At 34.7% G+C, this 18,723-nt stretch overlaps 1 protein-coding gene across 1 annotated transcript; it reads left to right on the plus strand.

Moving 5' to 3' along the window:
* The first annotated feature begins 12,099 nt into the window (after window positions 1-12,099).
* Window positions 12,100-18,133, plus strand: LOC131637337 (peroxisomal fatty acid beta-oxidation multifunctional protein AIM1-like). The gene is made up of 18 exons (XM_058907938.1): window positions 12,100-12,409; window positions 12,527-12,598; window positions 12,745-12,807; window positions 13,351-13,407; window positions 13,516-13,583; window positions 13,727-13,808; window positions 13,925-13,980; window positions 14,093-14,389; window positions 14,537-14,623; window positions 15,167-15,341; window positions 15,589-15,710; window positions 16,068-16,231; window positions 16,310-16,564; window positions 16,689-16,810; window positions 16,927-17,048; window positions 17,373-17,521; window positions 17,624-17,762; window positions 17,943-18,133. The coding sequence occupies exons 1-18, from the start codon at window positions 12,316-12,318 to the stop codon at window positions 17,985-17,987; spliced, it is 2,169 nt and encodes a 722-aa protein (XP_058763921.1). The 5' UTR covers window positions 12,100-12,315; the 3' UTR covers window positions 17,988-18,133.
* The last annotated feature ends 590 nt before the right edge of the window (window positions 18,134-18,723 follow it).

Raw genomic sequence — 18,723 nt, forward strand, 5'->3', positions numbered from 1 at the left:
GAAGATTAGGTCATGCTAGTTTGAGAAAGATTTCTCAGATTAACAAACTGAATCTGGTCAGAGGACTCCCTAATCTGAAATTCAAATCGGATGCTCTATGTGAAGCATGTCAGAAGGGCAAGTTCTCCAAACCTGCATTCAAGTCCAAGAATGTTGTTTCTACCTCAAGGCCATTAGAACTCTTGCACATTGATCTGTTTGGCCCAGTCAAAACAGCATCTGTCAGAGGGAAGAAATATGGATTAGTCATCGTAGATGATTATAGCCGCTGGACATGGGTAAAATTCTTGAAACACAAGGATGAGTCTCATTCAGTGTTCTTTGATTTCTGCATTCAGATTCAATCTGAAAAAGAGTGTAAAATCATAAAGGTCAGAAGTGATCATGGTGGTGAATTTGAGAACAGATCCTTTGAAGAATTCTTCAAAGAAAATGGTATTGCCCATGATTTCTCTTGTCCTAGAACTCCACAGCAAAATGGAGTTGTAGAACGAAAGAATAGGACTCTGCAAGAAATGGCCAGAACCATGATCAATGAAACCAATATGGCTAAGCATTTCTGGGCAGAAGCAATAAACACTGCATGCTATATTCAGAATAGAATCTCTATCAGACCTATTCTAAATAAGACTCCTTATGAATTGTGGAAGAATAGAAAGCCCAACATTTCATATTTCCATCCTTTTGGATGTGTATGCTTTATTCTGAACACTAAAGATCATCTTGGTAAGTTTGATTCCAAAGCACAAAAATGTTTCCTTCTTGGATATTCTGAACGCTCAAAAGGCTACAGAGTATACAATACTGAAACATTGATTGTAGAAGAATCAATCAATATCAGGTTTGATGATAAGCTTGGTTCTGAAAAACCAAAGCAGTTTGATAATTTTGCAGATTGGGATATTGATATATCAGAAGTTGTTGAGCCAAGAAGCAACGCATCAGAAGCAGAGCTTCTCAAAAGCAAAGAATCTGAAGATCAAGTATCAACTTCTCTGGAGAATCTAAGCATTTCTGAAGAACCATCTGTCAGAAGATCATCCAGACTCATCTCTGGTCATTCAGAAGATGTCATTCTTGGAAAGAAGGATGATCAAATCAGAACAAGAGCATTCCTTAAGAACAATGCAGACTGTCAATTAGGTCTTGTATCTTTGATCGAGCCAACTTCTGTTGATCATGCTCTAGAAGATCCAGACTGGATAATTGCTATGCAAGAAGAACTGAATCAGTTTACAAGGAATGATGTTTGGGATCTTGTTCCTAGACCAGATGGATTCAATATAATCGGTACAAAATGGGTCTTCAGAAACAAGCTCAGTGAGAAAGGTGAAGTGGTAAGGAACAAAGCCAGACTGGTGGCTCAGGGTTATAGTCAGCAAGAAGGGATTGACTATACAGAAACCTTTGCACCAGTGGCCAGGTTAGAATCTATTCGTCTATTAATTTCATTTGCCACTCAACATAACATCACTCTCTATCAAATGGATGTTAAGAGTGCCTTCTTAAATGGTTATATAGATGAAGAAGTTTATGTCCATCAACCTCCTGGTTTTGAAGACTCTATGTCTCCTAATCATGTTTTTAAATTAAAGAAATCGTTATATGGATTGAAACAAGCTCCCAGAGCTTGGTATGAACGCTTAAGTTCTTTCCTTCTGGATAATGGTTTCACTAGAGGAAAAGTGGACACTACTCTCTTTTGTAAAACCTTTAAAAGGGATATTTTAATTTGTCAAATATATGTAGATGATATTATTTTTGGAACATCTAATGCTACACTTGGAAAGGAGTTTGCTGGGTCTATGCAGGCTGAGTTTGAAATGAGCATGATGGGAGAACTCAAGTATTTCCTTGGAATACAAATAAATCAAACATCAGAAGGAACGTATGTTCACCAAACCAAGTATGTGAAGGAACTTCTGAAGAAGTTTAATCTTCTAGACTGCAAAGAAGCCAAAACTCCTATGCATCCAACATGCATCCTAGGTAAGGATGAGGTAAGTAAGAAGGTAGATCAGAAGTTATACAGAGGTATGATTGGATCTCTTCTATATCTGACTGCTTCTAGACCTGACATTCTGTTCAGTGTTTGTTTGTGTGCTAGATTCCAATCAGATCCTAGAGAATCTCATTTAACTGCTGTTAAGAGAATTCTAAGGTATCTGAAAGGTACTACTAATGTTGGCTTAGTTTACAGAAAATCTAAAGAATACAACTTAGTAGGATTCTGCGATGCTGACTATGCTGGAGACAGAATTGAAAGAAAGAGTACTTCAGGAAGTTGCCAATTTCTTGGAAGTCATTTGATCTCCTGGTATAGCAAGAAGCAAGCAACTATTGCTCTATCAACGACAGAAGCAGAATATGTCGCTGCTGCTGGTTGCAGTACACAGATGCTCTGGATGAAGAGTCAGCTGGAAGATTATCAGATATTTGAGAGTAACATTCCTATATTCTGTGATAATACTTCTGCTATATGTTTATCTAAGAATCCTATTCTTCATTCAAAAGCTAAACATATTGAGATTAAACATCATTTCATAAGGGACTATGTTCAGAAGGGTGTTATATCTTTAAACTTTGTTGATACAGACCATCAATGGGCTGATATCTTTACAAAACCCCTGGCTGAAGATAGGTTTAAGTTCATTCTGAAGAACATCAGTATGGATTTATGCCCAGAATGAGAAGATGAGAAGTTCTTACGTATGAGTATCTTCTGAAATGAATGTGGATTTCTTTTTATATCAGAAGTTCTGATTGAAATCTCTTAGAAATTATGATTCGGTTATTACTAACGTTTCATTGTCTAAGTTGATTCAGAACCTCTTTTAAAGCAAAACAGCTGTAACGTTTTATCTCGGGATGGTAAACCTGTCGTTACTGTTCATGGATAAGTGCGCGTGCAGTTGAAGGGACGCCGACCATAGGTAACTGTGCTAGTCACCTCATTCGTCTTTATTATCTCTCCTCACGTCACGTAACATTAAATGCTTTTCATCATTTACTCTCTTTCAGTTTTTCTTTATATTCTTCAAACACTTCTCCTTCCCTCTCATATTTTCTCTATTCACTCTATCTTTTTGCATTCATATCAAACCCTAGTTGTTCATTATCTGCAAATCCATCATGAACTCTTCATCAAGCCCAGGAAACCATGGAAAAGATCAAAACAACAAGAGAAAAGCTGTTGAAACATCTCCTTCCAAACCCAAAAAGATAAAAATCACCTATGATCCTCTCAAGGTGAATCCATTCGAAGCAATGTTATCTGGAAACTATTCTAGACGTGTGTTTCAACCCCCTGGTGAAAGCCCTCCATCATCTCCATCTTCTTCCTCATCTTTCTACCTTCAAGACTCAACTTCCTCCTCATCTAACCTTTCCTCTCCCTCAACCCATTCCAAAGAAATCTCCTCATCTTCACCTGCTGAGAATGCTGTCTCTGATAAAGATTGTGGAAGATCTGCATCAGAACCAAGTCTCCCCGACCCCTCGCCTGGAAGCCCAAGAAGCAGTCAATGATGCGTCTCACTCCTTCATGACATGCTGGCACAGATTTTGTCTTAGCTAGGGTCCTAGGTTTTGGTCTTAGAAGTTTTCTTTCCTTGTTGCATCTGCTTGTTAAACATCTTCTCATGTAATATCGTTTGATTATCAATGAAAAGTGTTTCTTGTTTTTCATTCCAGTGATTTTATTTGTCGTTTTATTCATCTGAATCTTTTGAAATATTCTTTTTGATGTTATGACAAAAAGGGGGAGAAGATAAATGATAAATGATTTGATTAATCTATCAGTTGCTGGGTAAAGCTCCCACACATTCACTAACAAGAACTGCAAGTTCTATATGGTTTAAAGTGTTTTGCAGGTATAAAGAAGTAAAGAGAATCTTCAAAGCAAACACAAGAAGCAAAACCATGGAAACTGAAGCAAGCTGAGTGCTATCAAGCTTCAGAAATCAGAAGCACGAAAGAAGAATGAATCAGAAGCACTGATAATAGAATTTGATCCATATTTGTCTATTTGATCTGACAAAATTCTATTTGCTCTGATACATTATTTTAGCCTATATGGCTCTGATACATATAATGTGTTCGAATATATATTTTATGTTCTAACTCGTTCATGCTGACTTTTGTCATTTAGTTTTTGTTCTGTAACATTTCAGGATGTAGAGATGCTCTGATGATGCTCTGGTACATTCAACAATGTTCTGATACAAATCTAGCATGAAGTGATGTTGGTAGAAATTCAAAGCTCTGAAGCTATCCGAGGGAAGCAGAAATCAGAAGCTGCGAATGTTCTAAAGATCCAGAAAACTCAAGTTCTGAAGCTGTCCTAAATGGAAGCAGAAATCAGAAGCTGTGAATGTTCAGAAGATCAAAGAAATTCAAGTTCTGAAGCTGTCCTAGATGGAAGCAGAAGTCAGAAGCTGTGAATGTTCAGAAGATCAAAGAAATTCAAGTTCTGAAGCTGTTCTAGATGGAAGCAGGAATCAGAAGCTGTGAGTGTTCTAGGGATCTAAGGAAATTCTAGTTCTGAAGCTGTCCAATGGAAGCAGAAGTCAGAAGCTATGAATTCTCTGAAGACAGAAGCTTATATGATCGTCTCTACCGAAATAATCAGGGAAGTCTTTTATTAAAGTTCTTCGAGTATTTATTTCAGGGGGAGATTATTTATCTCAGGGGGAGATTGTTAATCTCAGGGGGAGACATATTCATATGCTTATGCTATAGCTGTGTAATTTGTCTTTTGCCGTCTGTTCTTTCTGATCGCAAATTCATATCATTTATATATGTTTTTGTCATCATCAAAAAGGGGGAGATTGTTAGAACAAGATTTGTTCTGATCAATTATCTTAGTTTTGATGATAACAATAATATGAATTTTGCTTAAGATAATATGGTACTCTAATCCAATGCAATTTCCTTTTCAGGAAATATATAAAGAGTACGCATAATTCAGCGCTCAGAAGCTTTGTCTCAAGGGTTCAGCATGCAACATCAGAACATGGTCTGGCAAGACATCAGAAGATGGTCGAAGCAGAATCAGAACATGGGTCTATGGAAGCATCAGAAGAACAAGAGAACAGAAGCACTGAAGTTCTGATGGTATCACGCTCAGAAGCACTTCAAGGTCAGAAGATCAGAAGATGCTATGCACCAAGCTGTTTGACTCTGATGATATTCAAACGTTTATTCACAAACATCAGATCAGAAGGAAGTACAAGTGGCAAGCTACGCTGACTGACAAAAGGAACGTTAAAAGCTACTAAAGGCTACGTCAGTAGACACAGCGTGAACAAGGCTCGAGGTAGTTGACAAAAGCGTATAACATTAAATGCGATGCTGTACGGAACACGCAAAGCATTAAATGCACTCAACGGTCATCTTCTCCAACGCCTATAAATATGAAGTTCTGATGAGAAGCAAGGTTAACGATTTTGCACCAAAACAACTCATATTAACTTGCTGAAACTCTGTTCAAAATCAAAGCTCAGAATCTTCATCTTCATCAAAGCTCACTACATTGCTGTTGTAATATATTAGTGAGATTAAGCTTAAACGTTAAGAGAAATATCACAGTTTGTGATTATCGCTTTTAAGAAGCATTTGTAATACTCTTAGAATTGATTACATTGAGTTGTAAGGAACTAGAGTGATCGTGTGGATCAGAATACTCTAGGAAGTCTTAGAGGTTATCTAAGCAGGTTGTAACTAGAGTGATCGTGTGGATCAGTATACTCTAGAAAAGTCTTAGAGGGTATCTAAGCAGTTGTTCCTGGAGTGATCAGTGTGTGATCAGAAGACTCTGGAAGACTTAGTTGCTGACTAAGTGGAGAACCATTGTAATCCGTGCGATTAGTGGATTAAATCCTCAGTTGAGGTAAATCATCTCTGCGGGGGTGGACTGGAGTAGTTTAGTTAACAACGAACCAGGATAAAAATAACTGTGCAATTTATTTTTATCTGTCAAGTTTTTAAAGCTACACTTATTCAAACCCCCCCTTTCTAAGTGTTTTTCTATCCTTCAATATATAACTCCATCAAATGGATGTCAATCAAGACAATATTCCTTAATGGTAATGTTGATGAAACGATCTATATGGTCCAACCAGAAAACTCTGTGTCGGGATACTCGAAGAATATGGTTTGTAAATTGACTAAAATAGGCGTCTCGTCAGTGGTACCACAAGTTTCATGAAGTAATTATGTCATTTGGTTTTGATGTGAATCTAGCTTAAGATTGTGTGTATCATAAATCTAGTGGGAACAAGTATATTTTCGTGTTCTTGTATATTGGTGACATAGTGCTTGCCACCAATGATATAGGCATGATGCACAAAACAAATAAATTTCTATCATGAACATGAACTCAAGAACACAAAAATGGCAAAATCATGATTCTTAACTATTTAAAGCAAATGAAAACATCATTTGAAGCGGAATTTCACTAGGAGAACGATTCTATAATTAGTTTTTCATAAAACCTCTTAACCAAGTCGGATCAAGCGTGTTTGTGTTCGAGTTTCACACCCCTTTTTTGCCTCGATTTGTCAAATTCATGTCTTGTTTTGCAATTTTGAATACATATTTGGAATCATGGGGAAATTCCAGTTCCAGCTGTTTATAAATGGTGAAATTATTCTTTGATTTTGTGATTTTTTTGAAGAACTCGCATGAACTCTAGAACACAAAAATGACAAAATCACGATTCTTAGCTATTTCAAACAAATGAATACATCATTTGAAGCGAAATTTCACCATGAGCACGATTTTATAATTAGTTTTTCAGAAAACCTCTGAACCAAGCCGGATCAAGGGTATTTGTGTTATATTTTCACATCACTTTTTTGCTTCGATTTATCAAATTCACGGCTTGTTATGCAATTTTGAATACATATTTGAAATTGTGGTGAAATTTTAGTTCCAACGGTATATAATTTGCGAGTTAATTCGTTGATTTGATCATTTTTTAATTTTTTGTTCATGAGATGTAATTGGAGATGATGAAGACACTAATCTTGCCAAGGTTTAAGTAAAGGTCAAGACGATGATTGCGGGTCAGAAATCGAGTCGAACTGATCCCACTAAAGGTTGAAAATGATGATTAAGAATTTTTTTACTATACTAATAAATCCACCGTTAGATTAATCCAAAGAATAAGAATTGCACATCCTCATGTAACACTGGATCGGTCCCCGAATGATTTTTTCAAAACTGTAATTTTTACAATTTTACCATAGAAGCTCCCTATTTATTAATTTGTTATATTTATATGTATAAAATTCACATGTTTAATTAATATTATATTAAATTAATTTATTTGAATATATTTCCATGATTTTATGTGTGTGAATTTAATAATTAAATCTAAATACATTTTAATGCTAATTTATTAGCAATATTTCAAAAAAAATAAGTTAGTCTAATAAATATATATTTATTATGTAAATCATAAAATTATAAGGCATAATAGTCAGGTGGTTATCTATTTTGCCCAACAACTTTGGAGACAGGGGTTCAAAGCCTAAGATTAAAGATTAAAATTATTGAAACATAAAATGAAATAATTAAAATTTAAAATTATTCGAAATTAAAATATGCAAAGCCACAATGATATTTAAAAAATAATTTAAAAAAAAATTAATTTAAATTATGTAATTTTTGTGAGTGACTAAAATATGTTTTCAATCTTATAAAAAGTTATGTAATTTTTTTTTTGGAGAGGCAAAATTTATTAAAAAAATCAGCATAAGGTATGCTGTAGAAAACATTACAAACAGTGTCTGAAATCCAAGGGAAAAAGAGAACCAAATTATACATATCCACCCCCACTATAATTCAATGCCAGTCCACTATATCACCCTTAAGGCAGAAACCCCCCAAACAATACAAATAATAGAAAACCGAACTGAGGTTCCATGATATGGCAAGGTAAATGGCCTCAGACCAGATATTAATTTGCTGTGGGGGCAGAGAAACAACACCAACACCCCAGAATCTAGTGAAAGATATCGCTGCGGAAAGTATCCTCAATCGGAAAATAACTTGACGACGGAACAATCAAATTGCAAAATAAACGCGCGCGAAGTCATTAACTGCAACCAAGAAATTCTATCCTAGCTTGGGGATTGACATAAGTAGAGACAGAAAGAATGCTTGAACAGCAACACCGCCGAGAATGAGAAGAACGATGCAGCTGAAGCGCCTCAGCAACAAATATGCACTTGGAAAAAAAAGGCTAGAGGCCTATCCAAGAATGATTCTTGGGTTCAAGAACCATTAGGATTGATTGCAAATTGCTTCTTTGTGTTTGATACTCAACCAATTCCAGAAAAGTCTTTGAATATCTTCAAATAATTGCTCAGCAGATGTGGCATTGTTCTTGAAGATTATATTGTTGCGAGCTTTCCAGATACTCCAAATGCAAGCGAACCATATTACTTTGACTCTTGTAACAGCTCTACTGCCTCCATCCAGAATAGCTTCAAACTGCTCAAAGTGATCCTAGCAGTCTTTAGGGAGCACCACCAGCAGCCTAAACCACCTCATGACATAGTCCCATACACATGCAAAATAAGGATACTTAAAGAACAAATGTGAGGCCGATTCGTCCTGACTACAACCACCTACACACTGGTGGTTATCCTGATTTATAATGCCTCTTCTTAGTAGGTTGTCTCTAGTTAGGAGTCTATTATGAAATAGCCTTCACACTAGGCATGATACTTTTGAGGGTACTCATTTATGCCACACGACGAACCAGAACCTAGACAACACTATCCTATCTTCCGCTCTCAGCAACTTATACATTTCCTTCACTGAATATACTTCTGACTGTTTACGGTCTCCTATATCTATGAGACAAATATCCCTCCACCATAACGAGTTATTGGTGTAGCTCATTCTATTGACTCTGCCATTTCCACCGTATCTATCATTCAGAATTTTATACCATAACCCCGTTCTTTCTTTCCTAATTTTCTACACCCACACGCCTAGTAATGCTAAGTTGAAAACTCTCAAATTCTTTATGCCCACCCCACCCTCCTCTAATGGTCTACAAACTTTATCCCATTTGACCCAACTAACTTTTCTCAGCTCTTCACTGCCCCCGAAGAAAGTGTTTAAATAAAGATTCAAGTTCAGCGAGGATACCTGAAGGAGCTTTGAAGATGGATAAGAAATAAATTGGGATGGATGATAAGACAAATTTTAACATTACCTCTCTACCTCCGATCGAAAGGTGTTTGTGCTTCCAGCTGGACAGTCTTGAGCTCACAACCTTCAGCACCGGTTGCCAAGTCTTCTTCGATCTTGGATTGGATCCAATGGGAATCCCCAAGTATACAAATGGTAACGAGCCCACCTTATAGTTTAAGGCTTTCGCTTCTTCTCGAAGCCAATACGGGCAGACGTTAACTCCAAAAACACAGCTTTTCTGAGAGTTGACTTTCAGCCCCAACATCAATTCAAATAGTAACAGGTTTGCCTTTATGCTTCTAATTTCTCCCCATTTCTTTCCTCCAATAATTAGTGTGTCGTCAGCATACTAGAGGTGTGTAATACTTTCCTTTCCTTTTTCAAATTTGAAACCTGAATAATTTCCATGCTCGACTGCTCTGCTCATGAGAAGGTTAAAGCCTTCTGCAACCAATAGGAATAAGAACAGGGATAAAGGGTCTCCTTGCCTTAATCCTCTCCCTGCCTTGAATTCTTTTGTCGGCTTTCGTTTACCAACACTGAAATCATTGAGGTTTTTAGGCATTCTGAAACCCACCTCCTCCATCTCTCGTGGAAGCCCATTCTAACCATCACGACTTCTAAAAAATTCCAATCAACAGAGTCGTATGCCTTTTCAAAATCCACCTTAAACAGAATCGCTTCTTTTTTCTTTCGTCTTGCTTCGTCCACAACTTCATTTGCGATTAATATACTATCCTGAATTTGTCTCCCCGTTATGAAGGCAATTTGAGTATCTAATATGATTGATCCCATCACTTTTCTCAATTTGTTTGCTAGAACCGTAGCAATTACCTTGTATATACACCCCGATCAGAGAAATAGGCCTAAAGTCGTCCAATTTTGAAGGGTTTCGCTTCTTCGGGATTAACACGATGAAAGAAGAGTTTGCCCCTCTAACCATCCTCCCATGTCTATGGAAATCTTCCAAAACTCTAATAAAGATCTTGATCCAAAATTCCTTAACAAAGCCTAAGTTCACACCATCAGGACCTGGGCTTTTTGAACTGTCGCAATCCCACACAGCTCGCCGTATTTCTTCTTTTGTGAATTCTTTGACAAGTTCCTCCTTCTCTGTCTCGGTAATTTGTTTGAAGTTTAAATTTGCATCTATACTTCCAATATTCCTTGTCGAACATTTTTATAATTAATACATTTTTAATTATTTGATAATTAATACATTTTTATTCCTATTAAATGATAAATAATATTGGTAACTAAATACAAATAATTTTTTGATAAAACAAATAGTTGGGTACTAGTATCTTTGCAAATTAATTAAAAAATTTGATCTATTTTAAAATAAAATAATTTAAAAAATGACATTAATAATCTTATTTGATTGGATGAAAATCTTGATACTCAATTAAATTCAACGATACCAGAGTATTCACCTAATTTTTTTCTATTTATGATGATGTATGGATATGGATAAAATTAAACATTAATTAGTTATGAAATAAATGTGATTATTAAATTTTGATTTGCTTATAAAAACATAAATGTGATTATTAAATTTTGATTTGCTTATAAATTTTGATTAGAATAGTTTGGAGTATGTAATAGATAAAAATACAATAGAAACTATTTAACCATTATCAATGGAAAAAACTTGAATTATTCTTTTACAAGGACTATATTTAGGATAAGTACTATTAAAAAAGGGGATTTGGACTGACCCTTATTTTATACTGTCAACCAATGACAACCATATATTTTATTAAATCAGTCTATAAATTTTTAATCAACTATCTATCCATTAAAATAATATGCTTGCAAACTACCAATAATACCCTTTCACTTTAAAATTTTTACACTTACAAAAGGCTAAAATAGTAAAAACATAATCACTCAATTAATTCACCTTACTTTTCATTCAAATGCTACCAAGTGTCAATTTCTTATTTGATACTTTTTCAACTTTTATTTTTTGACTCCACTTCTCACTCTTTCACTTAATTTTATACACTTTTTCACTTTCATTTTAATTTTTCTCTTTCCATTTTCTCTTTCCCTTTTTATTTTTCCAAGCATAAATAAATTGAATGAATAGCAACACATAAAAATTTACTCAACCGAAAACCTAATTATTTTATCATTATTAAAAAACAAAATTTTAAATGCCAAAATTTTTATTTTTTCTCACGAGTCACTAAGAGCAAAATACCAATTTTATTGTCTTTATTTGACACAGAGAATTCTTATTTTAAAATGTCAAAATTTTTATTTTTCTCACGGATCACTATTGGCAAAATACATATTTTATTTTAACTAACAATTGTCTTTATTTGAGACACAAATTTTTTATTTTTCTCACGGGCCACTCTCAGCAAAATACTTATTTTATTTTAATTAACAATTATCTTTATTTGAGACATAAAATTCTTATTTTTAAAATGTCAAAATTTCTATTTTTTTCATAGGTCACTATGAGCAAAATATTTATTTTATTTTAATTAACAATTATCTTTAATTTAGACACAAATTTTTATTTTCGAATGTCAAAATTTCTATTTTTTTCACGGGCCACTATCAGTAAATTACATATTTTATTTTAATTAACAATTATCTTTATTTGAGATACAAAATTTTTATTTTCAAATGTTAAAATTGAATTTATATTATTATTATTATTTATTTTATAATTAAATAACTCATTTTAAATTTACATACATATTTAAATAAAATCTATATAGTATCAAATAAATTTACTCGTGCGGACGCACGGGTATTTTGCTAGTTACTGATATAATTTAATATTTTAAAATAATCTGATTGAATGTCTACAGTATCATTAAACTCTGTCTCATATCAAACCAATGATTTTCATGTGTATCATTTTTCGAGCGTCGTTTTTCACACATTAATGTGTATGTGGTCGGTAAGTCAAACATTCATTTTCACACTCCCCAAGTCACTTGGGAAACCCCCCACGAAACCATCTCTAAAACGGGTCTTCTTGTTTATCTCCACTTTCTTCCTCTGATTCATTCCCCATGCCTCTATAAACTCATCTCCTTTTCTTTTCCGTTGATCCAAAAAAACAACAATCTTTTGATCTCTTAGATGGCATCTGTTAAGGTTGATTTTGAGGTTGGAAATGATGGAGTTGCTGTCATCACCATGTGTAATCCACCTGTTAATGCTTTAGCTCTTCCAAGTGAGTATTTACTTTCATCAATTCTTCACACTTTTTTGTAAATTATAGTTTTTTTTTTTAATTCTTCTTGATTTACCTATGTGAAATTTTCATGTTTTTGTTGTTTGATTTGATTAGTTATTAGGGCGTTGAAATACAAATTCGATGAAGCGGCAAGGAGGAATGATGTAAAAGCTATAGTTTTGACTGGTAATTTTTCTTTGGATTCATTACACATATGTTTATGTTCATGATTTTTTCATGATGATGATGGAATGAATCACCAATACCATTTGATTTGATTGTTAAAGTAAGAAAATTTGTAATTGTTTTATTCTCTCCTTCCTTGAATTCAGGTAAAGGTGGGAGATTTTCTGGTGGGTTTGACATTGGTGTTATGCAGAAAGTTCACCAAACTGGTAAGTTGGAAGGGATATTAGGATAAGGGTATGTTTGGTTCTCAAGGGAAAAAAATTGATTTTGGTTAAAAGTGATTTATGTTTGGATAATTTTATGCAAAATTGAGTTGAACAGTAAATTTCAATGTAAAAATCATATTTAAACTCAAAACCTAAAAATTATAGCTTCAAGCAGAATCAATTCTGGAGGTAGACACCTCAAAATCATTTCAAAATTAATTCTACACTTCTAAAATTGTTTTTGCCTCTTCCAAAAGCTAAACATACACTTATTTGAGTTTTGTGGAACTGTTTGAGAGAGCTTATGGAAACAGCTTATGACATGTTTATTAGTTGTTTTGTTTTGAGCTTATTCCCACAAGCTTTCCATGATAGCTTGTGAAAACATGTTACAGCTTTTGTGAAAACAATTTGACTTTATTTTATCTGTTATAGAAATAGCTGATAGTAAGTGCTTATTGAAACATTGTGCTTGATAGATACAAAGTTTAGCTGAATTATGGATTATGAGTCTTGATATGTGCTGTTTTTTATTCTTGGTAGGTGATATTACACTTGTTCCTGATGTATCTGTGGAGCTAGTTGTCAACTCAATTGAAGGTTATAACTATTCTTTAACTTTCCTTGATGTTTCCTTTAGAGTGACTGTGGCATGTTGCAACGTTGTCGTTGTTTAATAATATTGAATTTTTTTTTTTATAATTATAGATTCGAAGAAGCCTATTGTTGCAGCAGTAGAGGGACTTGCTCTTGGAGGTGGATTAGAATTGGCCATGGTTAGTTTTTTTTTTTCTTTCTGTTGAGAGTGCGTGCATGCTTTTCGTCCAAATGAGAATTGTTCTGCAAGTGTCTTCGTTATTGTATGGAGGAAATGTTTAGGGAGCACCTGTTTGTTATGTAACGCTTTGTCATTGTACAGGGATGTCATGCACGTGTTGCTACTCCGAGAGCTCAACTGGGCCTGCCAGAGCTGACACTTGGTGTTATTCCCGGATTCGGAGGTAATCAAAATTTGCATGCTGTGTGTTTGGTAATCTAGGCTAGGACTAGGAGTAAGAAACTTTTCATCTTTTTGTATCACTCGTTGAAATGTTGACAAAAATTGTTCACTTATAAGGTACACAGCGTCTTCCGAGGCTTGTTGGGACGTCTAAAGCAGTTGAAATGATGCTGGTAAGATGTAAACCATTTATGTTCAGTCGATTATCATACACGTGAGTTTCTTTGTTATTTCTTTTCGCCTTTGTGGTGCAATAAACATATTTTAAACTTGCGTTTCTCACAGACATCTAAACCAATCACGTCGGAAGAAGGGCAGAAACTAGGACTTATTGATGCTATTGTATCTTCTGAGGAGTTACTAAAGGTAGCTAGGCTGTGGGCTCTCGAAATTGCCGAAAAGCGCAAACCTTGGGTTCGTTCACTTCATAGGACAGACAAACTTGGTTCCGACGCACGCGAGGTGTTGGCAAATGCCAGACAACGTGTCAAGAAGACTGCTCCACATTTGCCTCAGCAACAAGCTTGCGTAGATGTGATTGAACATGGGATACTTCACGGAGGTTACAGTGGAGTTTTAAAGGTATTGTTAGTTCTTTATGATTGTTTTCCCAATAGGGACTTATTTAAAAATCTTCAAATAGTTTAGGGACCTATAGAGTAATTAAACCTTAGCATTGCAAGTTTCTTACTACCTATTTCTTATAACTTACGATCAAATTAATTGCAGGAAGCTGAAGTATTCAAGAAACTAGTCCTGTCTGAAACCGCCAAAGGTTTAATTCATGTCTTCTTCGCTCGGAACACAATATCGAAGGTACGCGATGCTAGATATGACCTGTTATAATCATAGTTATTATTGTTGTAACATTTGTTAAAGAAAACAACATTGTTTGTCTAGTTCTCAGTTAACAAAGGTATAACGGTACTCATAGTATTTGAGCGCAAGTTACATTCCAATGACTGAAAAACCAAAATTCCATATGGTTTGGTACATTAGTGTTTAAAATGAATTTTCTCATATTTTCACTAATGAATGTGATAAAATAACCCCTGTGAGTTTACTCTAGTCTATAGCAGAAAAGATGGTGGAAAATAAACTTCGGTAGTTTGGTAGAGAGAAGACGTATAGATTTTGTGGTAAGGAGAGTAGATCAGATGGAGAGGAGTCAAACAACTAGAGGTAGAGGAAGACCTAGAAAAAGTATAAGAAAAGTTATTAAGAATGATCTCGAGATTAACGATTTAGATAGAAGCATGGTCCTGAATAGAACATTATGGCGGAAGTTGATCCATGTAGCCGATCCCAGTGGGATAAGGCTTGGTTGTTGTTATTGTCACTGACTTTCTCCTTTGGCAGGTTCCTGGCGTAACTGATATTGGACGTAAGCCTAGAAATGTGAGAAAAGCTGCTGTTATTGGGGGAGGTCTAATGGGTTCTGGCATTGCTACCGCACTTATACTAGGCAACATTCGAGTTGTGCTCAAGGAAGTCAATTCGGAATATCTTCAGAAGGGATTAAAAACGATAGAAGGTGATATTTTCATTCATGTCATGTGTATATAGTAGGAATAATTGGATAAGTAAGTCTAATTTATAATTGATCAGTGTTACAAATAAGTTATTGTCAAGTTGCTGTGAATAGCTTGTTTTTACGAAAAAAGTTTATTCTTTTCTTTAGATTTATACTCAATTCTTGTAAACCAGACTCATCCTTAATTTGTACTACTTTATTCTATAACAACTTGTTAAATATGATTTTGTTTCCTCTTGTATGATAGCAAATATCCGTAGCTTGGTAACAAGAAAAAAGCTAACTCAACAGAAGGCAGAGGGAGCTCTCTCATTGCTTAAAGGTGTTCTTGATTACTCAGAATTTAAAGATGTGGACATGGTCATTGAGGTTGGTTTCCCGAAGTCTCTTTTGTTTAACTTGGTAAATAGTTAGCGCTGTATCGAACATTGGAATTTTAATTGTTTAAAAAAATTGGCAAAGTATTTTTGTTATACACTTTTTCTCTAGGTCGTTTTTTGTTGGCTCATGATACGTAGCACCGACATTTCAGATTGAACTCTGTGTCTGGTGTCGGACAGCGACATGTGATATCATTTAAATATTTCACTTTCTCAAATTGTTACTATGTGTCAGTTTCAGTGTCGTGTCTTGGTGATTGTGTTTGTATATGAATGAGTAACATATGTAACATTTCTTTGTTGATACTATTAGAAGCTAATTAGTAGTAATGTTCTCTCTTTGCAGGCTGTAATTGAAAAAATCAGTCTTAAACAAGAAATATTTAGCGATCTTGAGAAGATATGTCCCCCACATTGCATTTTGGCTTCAAACACATCTACAATTGACCTCAACGTTATTGGTGAAAAGATAAGCTCTCAAGACCGTGTTATCGGTGCTCATTTTTTCAGGTTATTATTTACTCTTGTTTCCTTTTCTTTATGAAAATGGTCAATGGATGCTTTCTGATATTGCTTCTTGATTTGCAGTCCTGCTCACATTATGCCTCTTTTGGAGATTGTTCGGACAAATAAAACTTCTGCTCAAGTTATTCTTGATCTGATCGCAGTTGGTAAAGTCATACAAAAGTCTCCTGTTGTGGTCGGTAACTGCACTGGCTTCGCCGTGAACAGAACGTTCTTCCCATATGCACAAGGTGCCCATTTATTGGTCCACTTAGGTGTCGATCCTTTCAGAATCGACAAATTGATAACCAATTTTGGCCTTCCCATGGGTCCTCTCCAGTAATTTCCTTCTCTTATTGTTTCTGTATTTTCATGACACTGTCAATTGAAATGTTAACCTCTCCCCTACACTCTCAATACAAACACTCGAGATTTAATAAAACAAACTTTTTATGGCTTGCAGGCTTCAGGACCTGGCCGGCTACGGAGTTGCTGTAGCAGTTGGAAAAGAATTTGCTGGTGCATTTCCTGACCGCACATTCAAAAGTCCACTGGTTGATCTTTTGATCAAAAGCGGGCGAAACGGTAACACTTGATCATTACCCTTTAAACAAAAAAATCTGCTTTTTTTTGTGCTGAAGGCATTAGTCGTGCAAGTAACTAATGCTTTCTGTCTTTGGCTATAACTTTTATCCTATCAGGAAAAAATAATGGGAAAGGATACTACATTTATGAAAAGGGTAGCAAACCAAAACCCGACCCTTCCGTACTACCAATCATCGAGGAGTCTAAAAGAATTTGCAATATTGCTCCCAATGGAAAGGTGCTTCTATTTTGTAGTGTCACATATAGTTACTATTTGGATTGACGTATTTCACTTTGTGCTTGCTTATTTACTGGCGTAAGCATTTATGAGACTGTTTTGAAGAAGTTATTGAAACAACTTATGAATGGTTATTTCAATAACTTATGCATACGCACTTATATGATAAGCGCTTATACTATAAACGGTTAGTTAAGTTGCTTATCTTAAAAAGGGTCATAAACTATCGATATGAACATTTCATTGAAACTTACATTGTTGTCTTTTGATGCGATGTTTTGATCAGCGACGCAAGTAAAACTCATAGTTGTGTTGCTTTTGCAGCCAGTATCTGTCTCTGACCGAGAGATTGTGGAGATGGTACTCTTTCCAATAGTGAACGAGGCTTGTCGCGTTTTAGAAGAAGGAGTTGTTATCCGAGCATCTGACCTCGATATTGCATCTATTCTTGGAATGAGCTTCCCAAGTTATCGGTAGGTTCCACTTCCCTTCTTTTAACGATTAAGGACAATCTTTAGAATAATTGAGTATTCAATGATTAACTTGCGTCTCTTGCATTCTATTTTTTGTGGCAGTGGCGGCATTGTTTTCTGGGCTGATCTGGTTGGGGCTAAGCATATATATAGCAGCCTAAAGAAATGGACACAATTATATGGTAGCTTTTATAAACCATCAAGGTTTTTGGAAGAAAGAGCAACAAAAGGCATTCCTTTGGTAAGTCAAAAATTTTCTTAATCTCTTTGTGCATGAAATCATCTCTTAAAACAAAGATGTGTCTGAACTCTGAAGGGATTTGATTACCACCGACATTTTACGAACATAGCACACATATACATGTCATTGATTAATGATCAGCAAGAGCATGTTTGACATTGATTTTTGTATTGTTTGCAGAGTGCACCTGCTTCATCTAATCCAACGACGAAGGCGCGTCTGTGAGAATGTGAGAAGGAGATTATCTTACAAAGTTTTTCTCAAGTTGGATGTTCTAAGATATAGGGAATTTAGCTCATAAGTTTTCTTCTTTTCAAGTTTAATTAATAAATAAAATTATATTTCCTTATATTATATATTCCCACACTTAACAGGAAAATAAATGTTTTTTTTTTTCTTTCAAAAAGTGTGCTCTTAGAGAATACTCATTTCTCTTGTTTGGTTTGGTGAGGAATAGAGAAGAGAGAATGAAATTGTGTGGGTCCCATTACTCTTTCTAATCATCCCAATCATCCCACAAATGAGAAGAAAGGAAAAAGAGAAACAATTATTTGAGTTATTTCATACTTGCCATTGCATGAAGTCAAATATATAATATTTTATATATTTTTATACCAAGGATAATTTTGTCTTTTCAAAATTTTACTCACTTCTTTCTCTTCTATTTCTCTTGTAACAAACAATCTTATAAATCTTCTTTATTTCTTATCTATTTCTCTTTTCTCATATACTCTCTCATCTATTTCTCTCTTTTCACTTTTTCTTTACAATCAAACACACACTTAATGTGCCTTTTTGACTATTCTAAACAAAATAAAAACTTTTGATAAGGAAGTAATAGGTTTTTTACTCGCTTAGTAACATTTTATAAAGAAAAGTTAATATTTCACCCTTATTTAAACAATTTAAATTTGTATTTTTCTGAAATATATTATATGAAAAAATGTATAAATAATTTTAA

This window comes from Vicia villosa, unplaced genomic scaffold (genome assembly GCF_029867415.1).
Source record: "Vicia villosa cultivar HV-30 ecotype Madison, WI unplaced genomic scaffold, Vvil1.0 ctg.001966F_1_1, whole genome shotgun sequence".
NCBI lineage: Eukaryota > Viridiplantae > Streptophyta > Magnoliopsida > Fabales > Fabaceae > Vicia > Vicia villosa.